Source organism: Dama dama, chromosome 22, assembly GCF_033118175.1.
Source record: "Dama dama isolate Ldn47 chromosome 22, ASM3311817v1, whole genome shotgun sequence".
NCBI classification, from domain to species: domain Eukaryota; kingdom Metazoa; phylum Chordata; class Mammalia; order Artiodactyla; family Cervidae; genus Dama; species Dama dama.
The window spans coordinates 54687361-54713108 of record NC_083702.1 but is presented as its reverse complement, the minus strand read 5'-3'; the positions used below and the strand labels follow the sequence as shown (position 1 = coordinate 54713108).

The 25748-nt window shown below is 37.0% G+C and overlaps 1 protein-coding gene across 1 annotated transcript; it reads left to right on the top strand.

Annotated features, from left to right (window-relative positions):
* Positions 1-473: 473 nt before the first annotated feature.
* Positions 474-19324, top strand: ACTR6 (actin related protein 6). Its single transcript, XM_061125556.1, has 11 exons — positions 474-617; positions 4917-5034; positions 5614-5682; positions 6553-6676; positions 7837-7972; positions 8065-8121; positions 9247-9345; positions 9440-9518; positions 14915-15086; positions 16578-16716; positions 18917-19324. The coding sequence occupies exons 1-11, from the start codon at positions 550-552 to the stop codon at positions 19044-19046; spliced, it is 1191 nt and encodes a 396-aa protein (XP_060981539.1). The 5' UTR covers positions 474-549; the 3' UTR covers positions 19047-19324.
* The last annotated feature ends 6424 nt before the right edge of the window (positions 19325-25748 follow it).

The following is a 25748-nucleotide window of genomic DNA, read 5'->3' as shown; positions in this document are numbered from 1 at the left end:
AAACAGCGAGGCGGTTGACGGAACAGCGTATTTGTAACAAGGTGACTGGATCCAACATTCGGGTGAGCAGTGGCGCATGATGAAGCTTAAGAGTCTTCATACCCAATTCCATGCTGCGTATGGTTTTGCAATGTATTCTTCAAAAGACGTCACTGCATAATACTATTCGAACACACAACCTTCCCTCCCAACCCTCCCACAGAGATGGTTCGTTACAGACGCTATAAGAAACTTCCAAGAGCAACTCAAATCTGCAAAAGTAAAGAACAATCACGCATTGAAAGAAAGAAAAACTTCAGCATTTTCTCTCTTATTGAATCTGGCCAAGAAGTAAAAAGGATAGAAAGTACGGTATGACTCTTGCGAGCAGATAGGGAGGCAGCGCAAGCTCTGGTTTCCGGCGTCCTGGGTTGCTAAGGGAGGCCGGAAGCGCCCTTGTGCTCGGTGGGTGCAACCATAGAGTGCCGGAAGCAGTAACCATAGAGTGCTGGGAAAAGCGTGAGCAGAGGGGTCGGAGAAGAAGGCTGCAGAGACTTGGTTTCTGCTGAAATGACAACGTTAGTGCTGGATAACGGAGCTTACAACGCCAAAATCGGTTACAGCCATGAAACTGTCTCGTAAGTGTTCGCTGCCCGCGAGGGACAAAGCATATATGCGTAGTAGTTACATGTGCTACGCTTCATTTTGGGACGTCTGTAAACTGCAAACGCCCTGGCGCGGCTGTTACTCTGTTGGAGGGATTCTCGGCTTGGAACTGGGTAGCTGGGAAGCTTTGAAGTGGGACTTGGATTACTGATTTTGGATTTTATGGCCCCGGAAGTGGGATGTGTGTTTCGTTTCATAACAGGAAATAGGAAAGTAGGCTTCTAAAGAAGAGGCTCCCAAATGAGGGGCCTGTGCAGAAGGTTCCTGAACCGTCTGGAATGGTGGGCAACATTTTGCGTGTATATGCGTTTTTGCTGGGAAGCAGTTATGGCTTCCGTCAAATACTCCACGGGTTCAATGCCTCCCCCCCCCCCCCCCCCCCCCCCCAGTGTAAAAACCACTGTGTCAGTGACTGAAGACTTTGAAGTCTTTGTATTCAAGCCCTTCTAAGTGCTCTCTGACTGACCTGGTTGATTTAGACTCGGTTGAACTGGCGTGCTGCGATTCGCTCAGTCCTGTCCGACTCTTTGCGACCCCGTGAACCGCAGCACGCCAGGCCTCCCTGTCCATCACCAAATCCCTGAGTCCACCCACACCCATGACCACTGAGTCGGTGATGCCATCCAACCATTTCATCCTCTGTCGACCTCTTCTCCTCCTGCTCTCAATCTTTCCCAGCCTCAGGGTCTTTTCCAGTGAGTCAGCTCTTCGCATGAGGTGGCCAAAGTACTGGAGTTTCAGCTTCAACATCAATCCTTCCAATGAACACCCAGGACTGATCCCCTTTAGGATGGACTGGTTGGATCTCCTTGCAGTCCAAGGGACTCTCAAGAGTCTTCACCAACACCACATTTCAAAAGCATCAATTCTTCCGCGCTCAGCTTTCTTTATAGTCCAACTCTCACATCCATACATGACCACTGGAAAAACCATAGCTTTGACTGGACAGACCTTTATGGTCAAAGTGATGTCTCTGCTTTTTAATATGCTGTCTAGGTTGGTCATAACTTTCCTTCCAAGGAGTGTCTTTTAATTTCATGGCTGCAGTCACCATCTACAGTGATTTTGGAGCCCAGAAAAATAAAGTCAGCCACTGTTTCCATTGTTTCCCCATCTATTTGCCATGAAGTGATGGGACCAGATGCCAAGATCTTAGTTTTCTGAATGTTGAGCTTTAAGCCAACTTTTTCACTCTCCTCTTTCACTTTCATCAAGAGGCTCTTTAATTCTTCTTCACTTTCTGCCATAAGGGTGATGTCAACTGCATATCTGAGGTTATTGATTTCTCCCGGCAATCTTGATTCCAGTTTGTGCTTCCTCCACCCCAGCGTTTCTCATGATGTATTCTGCATATAAGCTAAGTAAGCAGGGTGACAATATACAGCCTTGACATACTCCTTTTCCTATTTGGAACCAGCCTGTTGTTCCATGTCCAGTTCTAACTGTTGCTTCCTGACCTGCATACAGGTTTCTCAAGAGGCAAGTCAGGTGGTCTCGTATTCCCATCTCTTTTGGAATTTTCCACAGTTTATTGTGAGCCACACAGTCAAAGGCTTTGGCATAGTCAATAAAGCAAAAGTAGATGTTTTTCTGGAACTCTATTGCTTTTTCAGTGATCTAGCAAATGTTGGCAATTTGATCTCTGGTTCCTCTGCCTTTTCTAAAACCAGCTTGAATATCTGGAAGTTCACGATTCACGTATTACTGAAGCCTGGCTTGGAGAATTTTAAGCATCACTTGACTAGCATGTGAGATGAGGGCAATTGTGCGGTAGTTTGAGCATTCTTTGGCATTGCCTTTCTTTGGGATTGGAATGAAAACTGACCTTTTCCAGTCCTGTGGCCACTGCTGAGTTTTCCAAATTTGCTGGCATATTGAATGCAGCACTTTAACAGCATCATCTTTCAGGATTTGAAATAGCTCAACTGGAATTCCATCACCTCCACTACCTTTGCTCGTAGTGATGCTTCCTAAGGCCCACTTGACTTCCCATTCCAGGATGTCTGGCTCTAGGTGAGTGATCACACCATTGTGATGATCTGGGTCGCGAAGATCTTTTTTGTACTGTTCTGTGTATTCTTGCCACCTCTTCTTAATATCTTCTGCTTCTGTTAGGTCCATACCATTTCTGTCCTTTATTGAGCCCATCTTTGCATGAAATGTTCTAGTCTTTCTCATTCTATTGTTTTCCTCTATTTCTTTGCATTGATCACTGAGGAGGGCTTTCTTATCTCTCCTTGCTATTCTTTGGAACTCTGCATTCAAATGGGTATATCTTTCCTTTTCTCCTTTGCTTTTCGCTTCTCTTCTTTTCACAGCTATTTGTAAGGCCTCCTCAGACAGCCATTTTACTTTTTTGCATTTCTTTTTCTTGGGGATGGTCTTGATTCCTGTCTCCTGTACAGTGTCACGAACCTCCATCCATAGTTCATCAGGCACTCTGTCTATAAGATCTAGTCCCCTAAATCTATTTCTCACTTCCACTGTATAGTCATAAGGGATTTGATTTAGGTCATACCTGAATGATCTAGTGGTGTTCTCCACTTTCTTCAATTTCAGTCTGAATTTAGCAATAAGAAGTTCATGATGTGAGCCACAGTCAACTCCTGGTCTTGTTTTTGCTGACTCTATAGAGCTTCTCCATCTTTGGCTGCAAAGAATATAATCAATCTGATTTCGGTGTTGACCATCTGATGATGTCCATGTGTAGAGTCCATGAGTAAAGACTAAGCAAATTTAAAGACTCGCTTTTCCTGTAGCGTATTCACAGGGGACCCGGGGACTTTTTTTTACTTCCTCCTTTCCTTTTTTTTTTTTTTTTAAGAGAACAGTCAAACTGAGCAAAAATGTAAATTGTTGCAGTCTTATTTTGGCAGTGTGTATTATTGTTCTTATGTTTTAACAGCAAGTCTCTTATCATTTACCTAAGGACTAATTTAAAAGTCTTGATAAGAGTAGGTGCAGAATACTCAGGCTTCCCTGATGGCTCAGACGGTAAAGCATCCGCCTGCAATGAGGGAGACCTGGGTTGGATCCCCGAGTCAGGAAGATCCCCTGGAGAAGGAAATGGCCACCCACTGCAGTACTCTTGCCTGGAAAATCCCATGGACCGAGGAGCCTCCGTATAGTGACAAAAGTGGTGGGGGAAGAAGCAAGCTCATTAATTAAGGATAGTACATTGACTAGAATAATAACATAGCCATAAGATTAACTACAACGCAGGGTTTAAAAATCATGTCCTGAAAGATTATGCACTTTCACTGTATTATCTCAATTAGTGCAAAGATTTTGATTGCCTTTAGTGCAAAGTAATTCTCAGGCCATAGTGGCATATTTGAGGGTGGCAAATTCTGCTCCCCCTCACTTTCTCTCTATCCCTCTTTCTCTCTCTATATATATATATGTATATATATGTGCACACAGATGCATACAATACATATATGTGTAGACATGTATGATGGATAATGGCTCTAGTTAGTCTTCCTAACCAGATTGTAAGCTCACGGTGAGTAGCAACTATATTTAAAACTACCTCCTACTTCTGTACCCTATAGTATCTTGCAACTGAAGATCTTTGACTCCATGGAAACTTAATTTTATGGTCAGAATTTTGAACTTGCTTTTTTTTTTAACTAGAATGATATTAAGAGTTTTCTTCAGGAACTTTACCTCAGCCCCTCTTCACCTCTGTGCAGTGGCAGAATCAATGCCCACCTGTAGTAATATCTTGAGGATTACTTGAGGAAAATAGTGCAGTGCAGAACTTGGTATATGGTGAAAGTGAAAGTCCCTCAGTCCTGTCCGACTCTTTGCGTCCCCATGAACTATACAGTCCATGGAGTTCTCCAGGCCAGAATACTGGAGTGGGTAGCTGTTTCCTTCTCCAGAGGATTTTCCCAACCCAGGGGTCAAACCCAGGTCTCCTGCATTGCTGGTGGATTCTTTACCAGCTGAGCCACAAGGGAAGCCCAAGAACACTGGAGTGGGTGACCTATCCCTTCTCCAGCGGATCTTCCTGACCAAGGAATCGGAACCGGAGTCTCCTGCATTGCAGGCAGATCTTTTACCAACTGAGCTATCAGGGAAGCCCTGGTATATGGTAGAACTTTTTTTTTTTTAATCATTTTTAAATATTTTGAAGACAGAATGAGAAACACTGGTTCTGGAAATTTTCATGTTCTTTCTTTTAGAAAGTAAAAGTGGTTGTTAGTTAATTGTATTTTTGAGAACTAAGTATTTAGGGCATAATTACATTATTTGTTTCTTTGTAGAGTTATTCCGAACTGTCAGTTCAGATCAAAAACAGCACGTCTTAAAACTTTTACTGCTAACCAGATAGATGAAATAAAGGATCCTTCTGGACTCTTTTATATTCTTCCTTTTCAAAAGGTAATCCAACTCTATGACATTTCTAGCATTAAGGACCGACATTTAAAGATAATTTGAAATGTATTATAAGATTTTGTGTGTTTGAAAATATTTTTAGATCTCTGAGAAAGCATTATTTAAATTTGAATTAAGAGCTTATTAAAACCAAAAATTGAATTTAAATTGTTATGTTAAAAAATAGCCATGAATAATTATACCTCTATGAAAAAGAATCAACTATACTTCAATAAATAAAAATAAATGACTATAATTTAGCTACTGATTGTGGGTACTGAATTTTACTTGTATTAAAGCTAAATGAAATACAAACATTAAAGAAAATAAATACAGAGGGGCATCTCTACATATTGGTGTGTCTTTTGAGCCCTTTGATGTTTTGGTTATTGTTAATTTGTAATGTTTTGAATTTTTAAAAGGAGAAAAACATACCAATGTAAAAGCTTTGAGATTCAACTAGTATTAGAGTGGTAAAGAGAGAGTAATTAAGAGATAGTAATCAGTGATTTATAATGTACTGATCTGATTTTTTTTAATTCTACAAATATTTTTGATAGTTAATTCATAAAACAAATTTTTTAGGGCTACTTGGTGAATTGGGATGTTCAAAGACAAGTCTGGGATTACCTTTTTGGAAAAGAAATGTATCAGGTAACAAGTTGGAGTATGTATTCAGATTTCTATTTCCATGTCTCATTCAAGTGAAAAATTAGAAGTTATATTTTAAGATTTATAAATTTTTGAATATTTCTTACAATATTTAAGTCACTTAATCTACTGTACTTAGCTTTGATTTTCTAAATAAGTGCAAGTGCATAGAATTTCTATTGTGAAGTGGAATATGAGGTTGAGAACAGCTAATCTATATGAAATTTAAGATTAAAATTTTACTTCAGATATCTACTATTCTTAGACCACTTTATCATCTCATTTTCACAATAAAATTTTTTTGCTCATATATCTGAATATGTGAATGATACAATGTTAGAATTTTGTGCTCTTAATATCTTTAGTATGACTTTAGGTATCCTGAGAGAATGTTCAGATTTTAATGCTTCTTTGGGAGTATGTGGGAGAGAATTGTGTAAACATTAAATATCCCAAAGCTTGTCACATTTTACCTTTTATTTTATTTTTTACCTTTTAACTTTTAAAAACAAAATACCAGTTCCAGTGCTTGTCATTGTATCACTCATTACTTTTGCATAATTATCTTTAAACAATTTGATGGTACGGTTTTATCAATGCTACCATTAAAAGAGTTAAATAATAGTTGAAGACCATGAATGCTGTGACCTGACTTCCCAAGTTCAGTGCTAAGTTTGTAGTTAACTGGTCGTGTGGACCTCGGGAGCTCATTCAGCTCTTTGTGTCTCAGTTTGCTCAGCTTTCAAAAGTGGATAATAGTAAGACCTGTCTTCTAGGGTTATTGTGAGAATTAAATAGATGTATGTACATAAAGCAGATGTTTATCATTATAACTACAAAGCTACAAAACTGGGAATTTCTTTCCTCTTATAGGTTGACTTTGTAGACACTAATATTATTATCACAGAACCATATTTTAACTTCACTTCAATTCAGGAATCAATGAATGAAATCTTATTTGAAGAATACCAGTTTCAAGCAGTATTAAGAGTAAATGGTGAGTTAAAGTTCTTATTGAAATTGAGTTATGTAAAATTGAGTTATGTGAATATGAATAAACACTTAAAATCCAAGAATATTGAGTGACATTCTTTTAGATTTGATTAAGTTTAAAACTAGATGAAGCCCTCAAGCTTATTAGTCAGACTTCTCTCGCTATATCTTTTTAATATGGTATTTCTCCCTAATGAAGTTAACTAGCAACGTATTTCTAATCTCTGAAAGTTTATTTTTTCTGAGATAGTTGTCTTTTCTATCACTGATGTGTTTGCTATTCTTATTATTGTTTGAAATAGTGTTAATAACTTACCCTGCCAATATGAGGAAAAACAATCTATAAATATCATCTAGAAGTTAGTTTTTTAAACGCTAGAATTACATGACTGAACAAAAGAAGTATTCACCTATTTAGCATGTAGCATTTAAGTGTGTATAAACAACAATATACTGTAATGGTTAGGAACATAATCTCTAGAACAGTGTTCTCAACCAAGAGTGATATTGCTCCTGGGGACATTTAACAGTGTCTGGAGACATTTTTCATTGTCACAACTGGGACGGTGCTTCTTGCATCTAATATGTAGAGGACCAAGATGCTGCTAAAGCAACGCACAGTAAAGCCTGCAATGCTGGGGAAGTATCTGACCCACAATGTCAGTAGTTCTGAAGTTGAGAAAATCTGCGGTAGAGTCATACTGCGTACGTTTGAATCCTGGCTCTGTTACTTTCTAATCATGTGACCTTGGGCATGTTATTAACATCTCTGCTTCAGTTTCTACATCTGTAAAAATGGGATTGTTGTGAGGATTATATCACACACACTCATGGAGTTTAGAATAGTGCCCAGCATGTAATAAATGCTCAGCAAAATTATTTGCTATTAAAATATTAAAATAACTTATAAGTTGTGAAGTGAATATTTACCTTCAAAGTTGATCACACATTTTTTATCATTTTCCAAAAAAATAGTGTGTTTTAATGTTTAAATATCTGACAGAATTAGGAATGTTATTTTAAATTAACTTTTTTTTTTACAAAGGAAAATTTCTGTCTTTCTGTTTGCTCTAGTTTGCTGCTTTTCTTTACTTATTGTTTTAAATTAGTTGTACTTTTATTCATTGTGTTTATTTTTTTCTCTGTCTTTTGTTTTCTTAATAGCTGGGGCTCTCAGTGCACATAGGTATTTCCGGGATAATCCTTCTGAGTTATGCTGTATCATTGTAGATAGTGGGTATTCCTTCACACACATAGTTCCTTACTGTCGGAGTAAGAAGAAGAAAGAAGCAATTATTCGGTGAGTTGCACTCAATTTTCATCTTATTTCTTATAATAAAACTGGATGAAATGTGTGATAAACTGAACTAAATTTGAATTCTTCCTTTTTAGGATAAATGTGGGAGGAAAACTCCTAACCAATCATCTAAAAGAAATCATATCTTATAGGTAATACTTAGCTTTGATTCTATGGGAAGATGAGATGCTGGGGGTGAAATTTTTAAAGTAATTTAAAATTATTCCTTGCCTTTAGTTCTAATTTCAGGTGACAATTCTGAATTATTGCTTTAAAGACTGTATCACATAGATACTGGGTTGCCCAAAAAGTTCATTTGGGTTTTTCTGTAACCTTATGGGAGAACTTAAATGAACTTTTTGACCTACTCAGTAAATACCAATGATGTTCAAATTAAAAAGCTTTCTGACATATGAAATGGTAGTGTCCACCAAAAAGACATTTCCAATTTCTCGGGAGTTTAATACATTAATAATATTTTAAAATTACAAATGTGCATATACCTTGTAAAACATTTTACAATGCATATGAGGAAATAAGGGTCTAAAAAGAAAATAAATCTCTACTTCCCTTTTCCATTTCTCTTGTCAGTTCTCCATACACAGTACAGTACTTGAGCTTTATTTATCTTTTATCCTTTTTTAATCTCTAAAAGCCTTAATAATGTGCACTGCCGTGTATAAAACAGTAGCTAGTAGGAACTACCGTATAGTACGGGGAGCTCAGCTCAGGGCTCTGTAATAACCCAGAGGGATGGGATGTTGGGGTGGGCGTGGGAGGGAGGTCCAAGAGGGCGGGTATATGTGTATGCATATAGCTGGTTCACTTTGTTATATAACAGAAACTAACACAACAGTGTCAAGCAGCTATACTCCCCCCGCCAAAAAAATAGATAGATAAGTATGTTTCTGGATTAGCCAATATTAGTTGACTGTCCACTATTAAAAGGTTAGGAATTAGTGTACTTAATCACCTCCCAAGGAGGGCATAGCAACCCACCCTAGTATTCTTGCCTGGAGAATCCCCATGGACAGAGGAGCTTGGCAGGCTACTGTTCATGGACTTTCAAAGAGTCAGATATGACTGAGTGACTAAGCACAACTTCAATAAGATAATGGAATGGGTATTCCATAAAGTTAAAAATATTTTACACATTCAAAAATTTAGTATTTTTTAAAGATCGGTTACCTGGAGATTTAATTCCAGAAAAATACTTTGAATGGTAAGTTGCATTTAACTTTTTTTCATTTCACATTACCATTTTTATTTCTGTTTAGGCAGTTACATGTTATGGATGAAACACATGTGATTAATCAAGTGAAAGAAGATGTATGCTATGTGTCTCAGGATTTTTATAGAGACATGGATATCGCCAAGTATGTATAATGATAGCTAAGAATTGGAAAGTTGATTCTTGGCTAATGTTAAACATAGTTAAAATACTTCATAAGTCTCTATTTTGTTTTCCAGGTTGAAAGGAGAAGAAAACACAGTAATGGTAGACTATGTTTTGCCTGACTTTAGTACAATTAAAAAGGGCTTTTGTAAGGTAATTTTTAAAAAATTTTGTTTTGTATTAGCATGAAGTTAATTTATAATGTATTAGTTTCAGGTGCGTAATAAGTGATCCAGTTATACATTATTCTTTTTCAAGTGTTTTCTCTCTGTTGTTACAGAATATTAAGTAGAGTTCCCTGTGCTATACAGTAGGTTCTTATTGATTATTTATTTTATGTATATTGTGCATGGATGCACGCTAAGTTGCTTCAGTTGTGTCCAACTCATTGCGGCCCCAGGACTGTAGCCCGCCAGGTTCCTCTGTCCTTGGGATTCTCCAGGCAAGAATACTCAGATGGGTAGCCATTATCTTTTCCAAGGGATTTTCCCGACCCAGTGATTGAACCCAAGTCTCCTGCATTGCAGATAGATTCTATACTATCTAAGCCACCAGGGAATCCCTTAGTAACTCCATGGACTGTAGCCCGCCGAGCTCCTCTGTTCATGGAATTTTCTAGGCAAGATTATTGGAGTGGGTAGCCATTCCCTTCTCCAGGGGATCTTCCTGACCCAGGGATTGAACCTGAATCTTGCATTGCAGGCGGATTCTTGACCATCTGAGCCATCTATATAGAAGTGTATGTTAATCCCAATGTCCTAATTTATCCTTCTCCCCACCTTTCTCTTCTGACAACCATAAGTTTGTTTTCTAAGTCTGTGATGTAAGGTAATTTTAAGTTTTTCTTCAAGCGACTACTCAGGTTTGAAAAGCATCTAGCTGGGATTGATGGAATGTCGGAGTTGTTGATGATAGCCTTCTTGCCTGTTGGCCATTTCTGTAGACACCAGAGTATGAATGATTAATTAATATCTGTATTAAATTTATTTAGAAAAAGAACTATCCATTGTGATAGTTTATGGGACAAATCTGGAGATGCTGCTGCTGCTGCTAAGTCACTTCAGTCGCAACTCTGTGCGACCCCATAGACAGCAGCCCACCAGGCTCCCCTGTCCCTGGGATTCTCCAGGCAAGAATACTGGAGTGGGTTGCCATTTCCTTCTCCAATGCATGAAAGTGAAAAATGAAAGTGAAGTTGCTCAGTCGTATCTGACTCTTAGCGACCCCATGGACTGCAGCCCACCAGGCTCCTCCGTCCACGGGATTTTCCAGGCAAGAGTACTGGAGTGGGGTGCCATTGCCTTCTCCAAAATCTGGAGGTAAACAGTAACTTTACCTATATTATGGTTTACCCATTTTTGTTTTCTTAAGAATTAGTGTAAGTCCAGTTAGAAGTAGATTATTTGCCTGTTGTGAATGTTATTGACACAGCAGACCCAGGGCTGTGGTATCAGATTGTAGTTGAAAAGGGCAAAATCCAGTGTACTTTGAAAATGTTGAGAAGACTTTATCTTGGATGTCAGATCAATATAATTTCTCCTTATCTTTGATCAGCTCAGTTTTATGTTTGGGTAAATGTGAAGTTTGCCCTTACAGTTACTGACTTGGTGAGGATTTCTAGAAGTTAAAAGTCTTTGGTCAGAAACCTAAGCACACAGAGAGAGTTTCACAAGGAGACATTTATGGTGACGTTCACTGCAGTGTACATTGAGTGAAAAATTGGGAAGAGCCTAAATACTCACTAATGGAAGAAGAATAAATTTTGATTTATTCATGTTATAAAATAAGCAGTAAAAGTATAGTAGAGATATATGATCATGGATAAATCTCAGAAATGTATTTCTGTTTAGAAGACTATATACCATTTCAGGATATGTAGAATAATTCTTTATATGTGGGCATTTATAAAAATGAAGTAAAAGTATAAAAACTGTGTATATAAACCACATTTAAAATGAGAGTATTATCTGTGAAGTTACGTTACACTGACTGATGGATACATGGGTTTTATATAATTATTTATACTTGTTTTTATGCCTGAAATTAAAAAAATTTTTTTGGACCAGATTTTTAAGGTGAAATACAAATCAGAATTCAGAGAAGGCTACCCAAGTCCTTATAAAATCAGTATGGTCCTATAATATCCTTAGAAATAGATCCTTGTGGAAGGACCAAGGCTGACTTTAAGAAGTGAGAATTATGACAGATTATGGAATCAGGTTGTCTGGACATGAACTGGGGAGAGGAACTGGAAGCCGGAATCCCATATAGAATATGGAAGATGTATTTTTTTCTTCACAAGACAAGGAAAACTGCCCCAAACATATAGATACTAGGCCTCTTTCTTACCAGGCACGTTTGATCACCCTCGTACAGGTATAGCTGTTTAAAGCAGTCAGTGATATAAACACCTTGTAGAGAATTTACAGCACTCTGAACTTACGGTGATAAGGTAATCTGTATTTCTACCAGGATGGACCCTGAATGATGGGCCCTATGTCTCTAAACCTGACTGAAAATCACCTGGGCCACTTGAAGAACAATTGATGTGCGTGTTCTTTGTTCCTGTCCCTGGAAAGATTTAGTACCTAAGTTTGGAAACTTAAGCTCTAAAAGAGAAGAAAATCTCTTCCAGGTGATTGGACTATTAGCTAGGTTTGGAAGTCTTCCTCTCTTTGTAAAACGTAGTTCTCTCCTGCCCTGCAAATGACAACTTACCAGTTTATTGGACATTATCTGCTGAACTCTGCCAGTTTCCTTCCCAAATCATAAGCCTGATTTCTCAGCCCTGCACCGTACATAGTGAGCTAGTAGAGGTGTGGTTGTTCCATCAATTAACTGTTATATTGTTTCTCATCAGAGAAGAAAGGCAAAAGCCACAGCTCTTTCATTGACTTTGGCCTTGCGATCAGAATCTTGGTGTGACTGCACTTCTATGGACTCCTTGTTACGTGTACACTTCATTATCAATTGAGTGGACATAGTTGGACTGGACTTTTACCAGATGATGGAATGTTACCTCAAATATCTGTTTAAAAAATAACGGTTTAATTTCTACTTTGCCAGTTAATATTAAAATTTATATTTCAGTACATGTTAAATTGTGTACATCATAATAATTTTTAAGGTTTAGAGATGACTATATTTTATATATGTTAGGATTACTCCTAAAATATATTTTTTAATTTAATACTTGATTAACTTGTTTTCATTGTTGCCTGATAATCAAAATCTTTGATGAGAGCTGATAAAATATGTTTTGAAATTAGAAAAACCATACTGCGTAAAATGAAAGAGAATTTGTTTCAGAGTCTTTATACTTAGAATATTGCTAAAACTTGGACCTTTATTGTTTATTCAAGAATATTTAAAAAAAAAAATAAAACCAAACAAAAAGAAAAGAATATTTTTAAATACTCAGGAAAAAGTTACAACCTTGATTTTCTAGTATTGATGACAGCAATAATGATGAGGTCTGTAATATTGTTACTGATTACAGCTGATAGAAATTCCAGTTTTATTCTTTAACAGAAAGAGAATGCCTACTAAAGTGTAATGAATGCTTTACTGACCTTAATTGGGAAAATTAAGTTAACAATTATTTAATAGTTACCAGTTGTCATTTTTAAACATTTTTTTCATGCTACCAGAATGAAATTTATGAGGACTTTACAGTCAGTTATGGCCTGCATTAACTAAAATAGCAACTCCCAGCAGCCCTTTTAAATTTCTTTATCTGTGTCTAAAACAAAAATCATTTTGGAATTGTACTCTTAGAAACTGCTTGTAGTTCCAGATTACATACTAACAATGACTTCAGAACTAATAGTCAGCTATGATTTCTACTTATGGCTCTTTCCCCTAGTTAGATATTGGACCCTGGGTCAGTCACTTGATCTTCTGTAAAATTAGGGGTGTGGACTAGAAAACTTCTTTTTTGTCAAATGAAATTCTCCATATCTGTATCTGTCTCAAGTTATTTTGAGTGTTGACAAGATGAGTTATATCCTGTACCCTCAAAACAATATCATTTTTAAATGAATTTGTAAATTTATAGGAAGTATTTTCCATTCTTCTTGAGAAGGAAGAGTACTTTATCTGTGAAGAAATGATATTCTTCTCTTTGCCAGCGCAGCAGTAGTTTAACTGGGTAAAAAGTGATGTGTAGTTTTCCTTGTTCTTCCTAGAGTATTGTGAATTTATTGTAGTTTTTAGGATATTTTTATTTAGAAACAATGTTTCAAGTGAGAAACTTCCAAATGATAGCAATCAGAATCGTTCACATCCAGGTTAGGAGTAGCAATGTAGTACATGCATGCTAAGGTGCTTCAGTTGTGTCAGACTCTTTGCAAACCCATGAACTGTATGTAGCCCGCCAGGCTCCTCTGTCCATGGGGTTCTTCAGGCAAGAATTCTGGAGTGGGTTGCCACGCCGTCCTCCAGGAGATCTTCCTGACCCAGGGATCGAACCTGTGTCTCCTGTGGAATGTAGTAGGAGGAAATACTGTCTGTTTCGGGTTATTAGCTGAATGATCTCGAGCAAGTCACATAACCTTGCCTAGTTCATTGGATCATTAATAAAAGGAAAATACGCCTGCTTTAGTGGGTTATATGAGAATTCAGAGTGATAATGTATGTAATCCGCCTAAAGAAAATTCCACATTGTTGTCTTGCATGCTGTACTGGGTAGCGGGTTTGTGATGGTGAACAATATGGACAACAAAGGATAACAGGATGATTTCTGGAAGGACCTTTTGTTTGGGAGTCAGAAAAAGCCTCTCTGAGGAAGCTGAATCCTGAACAGAGAATGGATGACTGATTACATTGAGGAATCTGTTATAGTCTTTATATACTTTACTGTCTAACAACAAATTAGTATTTCTTTTCATACATTTTAAATAATTTTATATAAAGGATTTGGATATAGTCAGTTACAGGTAAAAATGCATATATGAGTCAAATGAAGTTTATGTCTTTAAAGACCATCTAGAAGAGCTGATGATTCTTAGTACAATTGAGAGGAACCATTATTTTAATGATGTAGAATGTTATAGAAGGAAATTATTTTTTTCCTGGGCCCTTCAGGAATTACAGCTCACAGAGTTGAATGGGTTAGCAGAAAATAAATAACAGAAGAATTTCAGTGATAAAGTCCATTTATTTGCCTAAATCATTTGAATAGAGATTGAATGCATAATAAAACAAATTTTAGAGTATGTTCTTTGTTCTTTAGAAAGTGGATTCACTCTGCTATTATAGATAGATTATGAAATTCCTTCTGCTCTATTATCCTTTTCTTTGTTTGTTTTAAAATGTGTGGAATAAAGCCAGCTCATCTTTGGGGGAATAGCTGCATTAAGAGTAAATAATCACTTAATTGTGTGGTTTAGGTAACAGGAGAGAAGACCACGTTTTTCTAACTTTTGAGAATCCTGAGACTCCAAGAACATGGTTAATATATTGGTATTTCACAGTATTAAGGTTACTAAATGTTATTTGTTATATGAGCTAGATAATGTAGCATACTTTTCATCTTATTTTTCTTTAAGCCAAGAGAAGAGATGGTGTTAAGTGGAAAATACAAATCTGGGGAACAGATTCTTCGTTTGGCCAATGAGAGATTTGCTGTTCCAGAAATACTCTTCAATCCTTCTGATATAGGCATTCAAGAAATGGGGATTCCAGAAGCTATTGTCTATTCAATTCAGAACTTACCTGAAGGTACATTAATAAATTAATGAGGAATAATGATATCCTTGTTGCTCAGCTGGTAAAGAATCCGCCTGCAGTGCAGGAGACCTGGGTTCGATCCCTGGGTTGGGAAGATCCCCTGGAGAAGGGAAGGGCTACCCACTCCAGTATTGTGGCCTAGAGAATTCCATGGACTGTGTAGTCTATGGGGTTGCAAAGAGTCAGACACAACTGAGCGACTCGCACAATGATATTTTTAAAAAATTGTAAGCTCTCTGAATCTTAAGAAGTCAACTGTTTCTTCTGAATAATTCAAACAAATGGCTACTTTATTTGCAGAGACTTCCAGATCCAGTAATGCACTTGAATGATTCTTTATTTGTCCCAGATTATAAACTTGATATAAGTAATTATGGTCTATTTAAACTTAAAGTAATTCATCTCTTTATGAGTATTAAATTGCTATATCCTTTTTAGAAAAGTTTTAAGCCAAATTTGCACAGAATAGAAATTTATAATTTAACAATTTAATGGTTTTTAGTTGTTGATGAGAGTGGTTTATTCCTTCTGTTATATTTAGATTAATATACTGGAAGTTAGGGGTTTTTTTTTTTTTTTTGGAAGTTCGTTTTATTGAAATTAAAGTACGGTGCTTCACAGGCTTGTCTGGGTTCTCTTGAAGCATGATCTAATGAGATGATGTTCTAGAGTTTTGGAGTACTTTTCCTCAAAAATGTCTCCTTTCTTCTTAAGGAACAGTTTAGGCATGTAGAAAATCTTGCACATGCAATGCCCTTTCCTCTCATTAAAAAAAAAGAAGAAGAAAAAGATAATACCATCACCTTAATATAGCTTCTCCAGGATATCTTTCCAACCCAGGGATCAAACCCAGGTCCCCCACATTGCAGGCAGATTTTTTACCATCTGAGCCATAACTAGCCAGTTGTTTTACTACAGCTGTTTTACAGCTATTTTCACATTAATATTTCATGTTGATTTCTCATTTTATATAGCCAGTATTTTTCACTATCATTTGTAAGTACTACACAGTTAGTATGTGTGTCTCAGTGAGATAACATGGAAACTTGAATTCTCAAGTTAAAAATGGACCTCCTTTTTATCTTTACACCAGCTGACCATCTCGGCCTACATAAAGACCTCTTCCATTTTATGGAAGAACAGTTGTAATTTTCACATGTCTGGTACCAGAATTTTACTCATTTATATATAGCTTAGGTGTATATGTAATAAATTGTTAGTAGTTCAACCCCTTCACTTTTGCCTTTCTTTTAAAGATTTACGAGGTCATATTTCTGTTTAATGTATTTATTTGTATAAATGATAATCTCATTACAACATCTTATAATTTATATGGTTGTTAAAAAAGATAAATGGTTTCCCAACTAGTAACTTGAATTCCTAATTGCTTTTACCTAAGCCCACCTCCCTATTTCTCCAGAAAGATAAGTAAACAGATTTTCTAATGTCTCTTTTCTCTCTCTTTTTTATCTCTTTTAAAAGAAATGCAGCCACATTTTTTTAAGAACATCGTTTTGACAGGAGGAAATTCCCTTTTCCCAGGATTTAGGGATCGAGTTTACTCGGAAGTTCGATGTCTCACTCCAACAGATTACGATGTTTCTGTTGTGCTGCCTGAAAAGTAAGTCTTGGCTTCCATAGAAACAAATCATGGAAGTTAGTTTGTAAATAAAAGAGGTCTATAGGGGGACTTGAGTTTAAAGCCTAGTTCTGCCGTGTTGGCAGGTTTATTTCACCTTTGGGATGCTCATTTTTCTTTTCTCGAAAATTGAAATGACAAACCTTACATTTAAGTGGATTAAAATGGGGTGAAATATGTAAAGTACTGACCATCATGTTTAGTAAGTAACAGGTGCTCAGTTAATATAAGATCACTTCCCTTAGTGAATCAGTCCTCATTCCTAAGAAATTTTTACAGACAAAGCAGTTAGGTTATTATCTATTTGATTTCTCTGAGCTGTCATTTTTTGAGAGTTCCCTATCAAGAATACAAATATGAGGATTTAACCAATAAGATAAATTATGTCAACTGATAAGTTTTAAAATAGTTTAAAATATTTAACATAAACTTTTATGTTTAAGTAGTCTTTTTTTTAAAAAAAAAACTTCAAAGCTATTTCACATGTACCCTCTATCCTGTTTTATGAGAAAAAGCAGATAATTAAGGTAGAATTTTAGAGCTGTCAGAAAGGCTTACAGATCTGTCTAGTCCTTTGTACTTACTTTCTAAATAAGCAAGGGCTGGTTAGTTAACAAAGGCCTTTTGGTAAGTTAATTGCAATAACCAGACTAAAATTTAGCTCTCTTTAGTTGGAGGCAGGAGTTCTCACCAAATTCCGGTAATCCCCCATCACTGCTCCACTGTAGCAGAGCTGAAAACAAGACCCCACACACCTGATGGGGGCCGCAAGGCACGTGGGGTCTCAGTTCTCCAACCAGGGATTGAACCCACATCCCTGCATCGGAAGCGCAGAGAATCTTAACCTCTGGACCACCAGGGAAGTCCCCCACATACCTGATTTTTAATTTTAGAATTTTATTTTAAAACTAAAATGGAGTTTTTTAAAATCAGTATCAGTTGATAGAAGGCCCTCATCTGGTCACTTAATTTGATAGCCATCAGGTAAAAGAGTAAACAACCATTAGATGTTGGAATGATTTTTATCAGCATTAATGTTCATATACTCATTTGAATATGAAGTATATTGAATTTTTATCCTGAATTTTAAAATGCAAGTCATGAACACACATGGATATGAAAAGAGAAATAGTTTTTATTCTTTTACCCATCAGATCTTTTTTTGCACACCTTTACAGATAGATCTAGATACAGGTTTAGTTTTTTTAAGGTTAGAAATGCAATAAATACAATAGGGAAATTTTGTGTATCATTTCTCAGATTTACAGTTGAACTGGGGGTGAGGAATAGAATCACCCAGTCTAACCAGTGTAACCTTAGTTGTGCGTAAACTAAAGTCTGATGTGCCCAGGTTACCTGGGGCCCTTTCCTGCCGTGTGACAGGTCTGTCATGCCCTGTGCATCCTTTCTCCTTCCTTTCATGACCCCTCCCCTGCCCTGCACTGTTTTCCTAAGTGTCTCATTTGTCAGAGGGAACAGAGTGTAGGAGCAAAAGCACAGACTGTGAAAACTACTCCAGGTTGAAGCCTAGTTTCAGTCCTAAGCTCTTTGAACCTCATTTTCCAGATATATAAAGTGAGTTTATAATAGCACTTTTGTCAGTTGTAGGGTGAGTTGATGAGATGATGTGTCTTTGCCACATACAAAAGTTAGACTCAGATATATTCCAGTTTTTCTCTTTATGCATTTTTGATCTTTAGTTTGTATTCTTGATTTTTCTTAGAAGATCCATAAATTCAGAGCACAGGGAAAAAATAAAGAAGATCTATTTGTAGTGGTAACCAAGTTTCCTTTCTTTATGAGTTTCTTTACTTCTTTGAAAGTGAAAACTGAAAGTTAATCACTGTTAGAAACCCGATGGAACTATAGCCCTCCAGGCTCCCCTGTTCATGGAATTTTCCAGGCAAGAGTACTGGAGTGGGTTGCTGTTTCCTTCTCCAGGGGATTTTCTTCTCCAAGAGATTGGACTGAACCCAATCTCCTGCATTGCAGGCAGATTCTTTACCATTTGAGCCACCAGGGAAGCCCCTTCTCTGAAGTTTATACTTATTTTCACCCTTGAAATGATTTTCTGTTAAATGAATTTGGGTAGAGATTGCCACATTTTAGTTATTAATTAATGTTTCTGGCATTTCTGTTCTGTAAAATCATCTGGGTTCATTTATTTTACCTTTATTTTTAGCCCTATTACTTACGCCTGGGAAGGCGGAAAATTGATATCAGAGAATGATGATTTTGAAGATATGGTGGTAACCAGAGAAGATTATGAAGAAAATGGACATAGCATCTGTGAAGAGAAATTTGATATTTAAGAAACATTTCTGAAAGTTATGACTTACTATGACAAAGGTTTAATTTTTCAGCGTTCTTTTTAAAGGAAGTTAAGGACCTGTGTTAGCTTTCATCCTAAGATAACATCTTGAACTTATGTAAATACTCTGCTCCATGGCTAATTTTCAAAGGTTTCTTAGCTAGGTAGTAAGTAAACTGTAACTCACCCCATATTTTCATTTAGGAGCTAGACTTATTCTAACAATGCTTACGCTGTTTCTGAGAGTAAGTTATCTTTCATTAAAAGATGAAAGAGTGAGTGTAATTTAAGTTTAATTCTTTATAGCCAAAAACACAAACTTAACTGTCTCATTGGTCAGGTTTCCTTAGAAGGTAGTTTTGTGTGACTGACTCAGAATTGACTAGTGTGTGTTCATCATTTCCCTTCCCCAGTGGAGATACAATTTCTCTCTTTTAGAACTAAGTATTTTATTTTTAAATTGTCATTTTTATTTATATATACTAAAGTTGGAAAAACTGATCTATGTTTGTATCATGTTTATTTTTTACTTGGCGTAAGTGTGAAAAGATGACAATCTAAACCGATTTAGTCGACTGTTTTTGATCACTACCGTGTTTCAAAAGTGTATTATTTCACTCATAAAAACACTATACCATTTTTTGTTTATTTTTCTTATACACCATTTTTTAGGATGAAATTCTTACGTCATTGGGCTCATGAATCAAATTCCTACCAGTCTCTTCACCTTGGCTAGAATCTTGCGCCTACCCCATGGCTTCGGGGATTTTAACAGCCTAGAGTGAAAGAAGGTAGTTTTCCAAAGGAAAATTAAGATAAAGAGACAGATGCTGGGCAGGGTGAAAGAACTGCCCACTACCATTACATCTGGATTATATGGATGGTTCCTGACTCAACAGTGGTTCCTCTTAATGATTTTTTGACTCTACAATGGTGTGAAAGCAGTATGCATTTAGTAGAGACTGTTTTTCAAATTTTGAAGATTGATTGATTTATTTTTGGCTGTACTGGGTCTTTGTTGCTTTGTGTGGGCTTTCCCTGATTGTGGCGAGCAGGGGCTACTCTTCGTTGCAGTGCATGGACTTCTGATTGCCGTGGCTTCTCTTGTTGCAGAGCAGAGGCTCTAGGCGCACGGGCTACAGAAGTGTGACGCTTGGACTCAGTGGTTGTGGCACTCAGCTTCAGTTGCTCTGCACATGTGGGATCTCTCTGGGCCAGGGATTGGATCTGTGCCCTCTGCATCAGCATATGGGTTCTTAACCACTAGACCACCAGGGAAGCCCTGTTCTTGGAATTTTGAATTTTGATCTTTTCCCGACCTAGTGATGTTACTTTCTTGTGATGCCAGGCCGCGTTTGGGCACATGGGTATTCATTATATTAGAATCTTATCTCATGGTATTCAAGTCTCTGATCCACTAGTTCAAACTTGAGCCGTCACCGCCAGCCATATCTTCATGCAAATTGAACAACCAGAAATGCTGCTGTTAGTTCTGCCCTGGCATCATTTCCCTCCCCCAGCGCAGGTTAGACTTGTTCAGCGGCATGCCGTGTCAAGGGGAAGTGCTCTATACAAGACTGGACTCAGGATGGCAAGTTAATCACAAGAGCTCACACTTAGGGCATTTATTCTTACCACACTGTTTACCTTTCTCTCAACCCACATCTGACCAAAGGGAAAGCATTCAGGCCTAGTTTATGAGTGGATTCTGCATGACATGGCTGGCAGTAGCCAGAAGTGGAGTGCTGGTGAAGATTAAAAGTTGAACTATCACACCCATAAATAAAGAGTTGCCTCATAGTATCACTGGTCACTGAGTTAAGTGACAGAGTTCATCTGCAACAGCAGCCTTTTGGTTTTTATGTTCAAAAACCTTTTTAGCACATAAGCAATTACACAGAAAAGAGGTCTCAAGAGTGGCTTTCACATTAAAAAAGAATGAAATGCCATTTGCAGCAACATGTGTGAACCTAAAGATTGTCATATAGAGTTGAACTAAGTTGGACAGAGAAGAAGAAATACAGTGTGACATCCTTTATATGTGGAATCTAAAAAGAAATGATACAAATGAACTCACAAAGCAAGCAGACTCAGAGAAGGAACTTAAGAGTTGCGGAGGTGGGGGAAGGGATGGTTCGAGAGTTTGGGATGGACATGTACACACTGCTATATATAAAATGGATAACCAACAGAGACCTACTGTATAGCGCAGGGAGCTCTTCTCAGCGGTACATGGCAGCCTGGATGGGAGGAGAGCCTGGGGGAGAGTGGATACATGGACATACATGGCCAAGTCCCTTCGCTATTCACCTGAAACTATCACATTGTTAATCAGCTATACACTAATACAAAATGAAAAGTAAAAAAAATTAGAAAAGATTGGTTTTCAGTCTTGAACATTGTTTTTAATTACTTTTTTATTTTTGGCTGCGCTGGGACTTTATTGCTGCACATGGGCTTTCTCTAGTTGTGGCAAGCAGGGGCTACTCTCTCGTTGCAGTGTGAACTTCTCACTGTGGTGGCTTCTCTTTTCTTTTTCTATTTTATTTTAAATTGGTAGATAACTGCTTTACAAAGCTTCTCTTGCTGCAGAACACAAGCTGTACGGTGCATGGGCTTCAGTAGTTGTGGTTCACAGGCTTAACTGCCTCACCACATGTGGAATCTTCGCAGACCAGGGATCAGAACCATGTCCCCTACATTGGCAGGCAGATTCTTGACTGCTGGACTGCCAGAGAAGTCCACTGAACATTCTTTATGTATGTAAATTATATGAGATAGAATTTTTAGCTCAACATTTATTTCTCCAAGTTAAATAATGTTTACCTGAATAGGACCTAAAAATGTGAATAAGTCTAAGAAGTGTTAAGCAGGATGAATCATGATGCTAATTGTCATGAACATAATTTACTGAATATTCTAATAGGAGATAAGCTTTTCAGTGATTGGAAATGGATTTTATTTATACAGGGAAGAAAAACTTTGTCCCTACATTGCTCAAAAACGTTTAGCCTAAAATTGAAGGACAGTACCCTTGGGAATGAGTTTGAGTAAGCTCCGGGAGTTGGTGATGGACAGGGAGGCCTGGCGTGCTGTGATTCATGGGGTTGCCAAAGAGTCGGACACGACTGAGCGACTGAACTGAACAGAACTGACCCTTGGCAATTTGCTTTAATCTACCCAACGTAACACTGTATGGAGCTGACACTAGGTGGAGTAGCTCTGCTGGGATAGGAATTTCTCTTTAGAAATTAATGCCCCAGAACCTTCAAAACCATTCAGTAAAAACCATTTTACTTTGTAAACAAGTTTAATTGAACAGTAGTATATTCAAAATAGTCTCCATTAGGGAATGCTATAGGATATGTCATTCAAATTAAACATTTCAAGCACTAGTGATTCTGCTGTTTCTAAATTGGATTTTATCAACCCAGGGTTCTCACTTGCTAACATTTTCCCTTAGGAACCCAGGTAGGTCAGGTTACTAGATCCAGATCTCTGACCCCAGAGCTCAGACCCTTGTTCCCTACCATACTGTCTCTCAGACCTTTGATATTTCTGGTCCAGTCTTATAAACACAATTTATGCATGTATATTTTTATTCTAGAGATTAAAAACAAAATGAGGCTCAGAAGGAAGATATCTGTTCAAGGTTATAAATAATCTGAGCAGCAGATCCAAGGACACAGTAGTATCTTTAACACATTTCTCAAAGTGCCATCCATTCTTAGTGATAGCTAGCAATTCTCTACCTGATTCACACGCAACATTAAAATGGAGACTCCTCATAAGGAGACGTTCCCCTGCACCCTGACTACTGATGAGGGTTGGGCTTCATGTTTCCACTTCTTTCCTGTCTAGAATCACCCTCTCAGCTCTTCCACTGGAGGTATACTAATTTCCTCCCCAATTCAAAATAACCATATATGTGAGGACACTTAACATCTTCTAATGTCAGAATCATCCTGCTTTGTTTTTGTTTTTCTTTTCAAGCCACAGGAATTTAGAATTCATCTAGCTAATGCTGTTATTTTAACGTAACACTTTAACACTTCCATCAACAGTTTATCCACAAAGTAAAAGCAAAATTTGTATTCTCTGAAGACAAAATAAAAAATGATTCTCTAACCCAATGGTTCTTAATGTGCTTCACTTATAATTCCCTTGGAGAATCTGGTGGAAAGCTATGAATCTTCTTCCTAGAAAAATAAGCACATACACACACAAAGTTGCATACATTCCCAGAAAGTACACTGTACTTCAGCACCCTGAAACCTGTTCATAGACTCTTAGTTGAGAACATTGACCAAGCATTCAAATTCAACCCAACTGGTACAGATTTTACACAAAAAGATAAAACTGATGACATTAGTTATATATGTTTCAAGTACTTAACGATATACACATCTCTTCCCTGTGATCAAGGCATAAATTAAGACCACAGAAGAATGTACTTTAATCTGCAACAGAGACAATCTTCAACCTGTGTCACATTGAGAGAATGATCCCATAAATTAATCAATTTAAAAACAGAGGGAGAAAAGAAAACCAAACTTGATGGACTAGAAAAGAATCAGAAGGCAAAATCATGGTTTTAGACATCATGACAAACCCACAGCAAGCATCACCCTCAATGGTGAAAAATTGAAAGCATTTCCCCTGAAATCAGGAACAAGACAAGGGTGCCCACTCTCACCACTACTATTCAATATAGTGTTGGAAGTTTTGGCCACAGCAATCAGAGCAGAAAAAGAAGTAAAAGGAATCCAGATAGGAAAAGAAGAAGTGAAACTCTCGCTGTTCGCAGGTGACATGATCCTCTACATAGAAAACCCTAAAGACTCTTCCAGAAAATTACTAGAGCTGATCAATGAATATAGTAAAGTTGCAGGATAAAATTAACACACAGAAATCCCTTGCATTCCTATATACTAACAATGAAAAAACAGAAAGAGAAATTAAGGAAACAATACCATTCACCATTGCAACAAAAAGAATAAAATACTTAGGAGTATATCTACCTAAAGAAACAAAAGACCTATACATAGAAAACTATAAAACACTAATAAAAGAAATCAAAGAGGACACAAACAGATGGGAAACGTACCGTGTTCATGGGTTGGAAGAATCAATATTGTCAAAATGGCTATTCTGCCCAAAGCAATCTATAGATTCAATGCAATCCCTATCAAGCTACCAACGGTATTTTTCACAGAACTAGAACAAATAATTTCACAATTTGTATGGAAATACAAAAAACCTCGAATAGCCAAAGTAATCTTGAGAAAGAAGAATGGAACTGGAGGAATCAACCTGCCTGACTTCAGGCTCTACTACAAAGCCACAGTCATCAAGACAGTATGGTACTGGCACAAAGACAGAAATATAGATCAATGGAACAGAATAGAAAGCCCAGAGATAAATCCACGAACCTATGGACACCTTATCTTTGACAAAGGAGGCAAGGATATACAATGGAAAAAAGACAATCTCTTTAACAAGTGGTGCTGGGAAAACTGGTCAACCACTTGTAAAAGAATGAAACTAGAACACTTTCTAACACCATACACAAAAATAAACTTAAAATGGATTAAAGATCTAAATGTAAGACCAGAAACTATAAAACTCCTAGAGGAGAACATAGACATTCATGAATTTTAAATTTGTGGCTTTTAGTCTTCTGCTTAATAAGTCTTTTCCTTCTTAGATGATTCACAGCATTTAAGTTACAGTAGCCTAAAGGGGTAGCTTAAAAGTAGTATGTACTAAGGAAAATACATGCTTTCTTTGGAGAACTCACATATGAAATGTTCTTTTTCTGTGGAAAAAAAAAATTGTAAGGAAATTAACTGTATCAGATCTCTGATAATAGCACCACATATAATAAGCAGCATAGTAATTAAATGAATCAGCATACAAGAATTTAACTTACATTCTCTCTTAAAGATAAAAAAACATCCTTTACAGTTTTTTAAAGATCTACTCCCTTAGCAACTTCCAAATACTAAATAGAGTATTGTTAACTATAGTTGCTATGCTATACATGACATCCCAGGACTAATGTATTTTATGACTGGACATGAGTACCTTTTGACTCTTCCTTAACATATATTTTAAGCATAGTTACACTTAAAATTCTTATAGGCTATCCTTTCTCTGTAGTATGGGTATTGGCAGCTTGCAAAAACTACCAGAGGAGTTCTTCATATTAACAAATTATAGTTTCTTCTCCCAGAAATGTTAGTGCAAAACTTCTGGATGGTGTTTTGGGAATTCTTTAATTTATTTTTTTATTTCAAAGAGATACTAGAGTTACTGTTAACCTCAAAAGCCAACTGGTGAAGATATTGGCTTGTCCTTTGCTTTTGTTTTTCAAACTCCTTGTATGGCAAGCATTGGCAAGATGTGCAACCTAAAAAAAAAAAAGTACAATTGGAAAAGGAAGTTCAAAAAAGAAAATCATGAAAATGTACCTATTCAAACTGGTGTTATGCTGGACTTTTTTTCCCCTCAAATATTGTAGATGACATTACTTATATTTTCTTTGCTTCAGAGTAATACTGTTTCTTTACATGTGCTCTATACTTTAACAAGACATACCTTGTCTCATTTTACATACATTATTTGATTTTATTTCCAAAATAAGTCCATGATGTAGGAGAACCAATGTACTACTATTCTAGTTTCAAGTGGAATACAGTGG

Excerpts from the sequence above, each read along its gene's own strand:
- ACTR6 (XM_061125556.1), top strand. The coding sequence starts at position 550 with ATGACAACGTTAGTGCTGGATAACGGAGCTTACAACGCCAAAATCGGT. Across the intron at positions 5,683-6,552 it reads TTGGAAAAGAAATGTATCAG|GTTGACTTTGTAGACACTAA; the intron begins GTAACAAGTTGG and ends TTCCTCTTATAG. Across the intron at positions 16,717-18,916 it reads TCTGTTGTGCTGCCTGAAAA|CCCTATTACTTACGCCTGGG; the intron begins GTAAGTCTTGGC and ends CTTTATTTTTAG.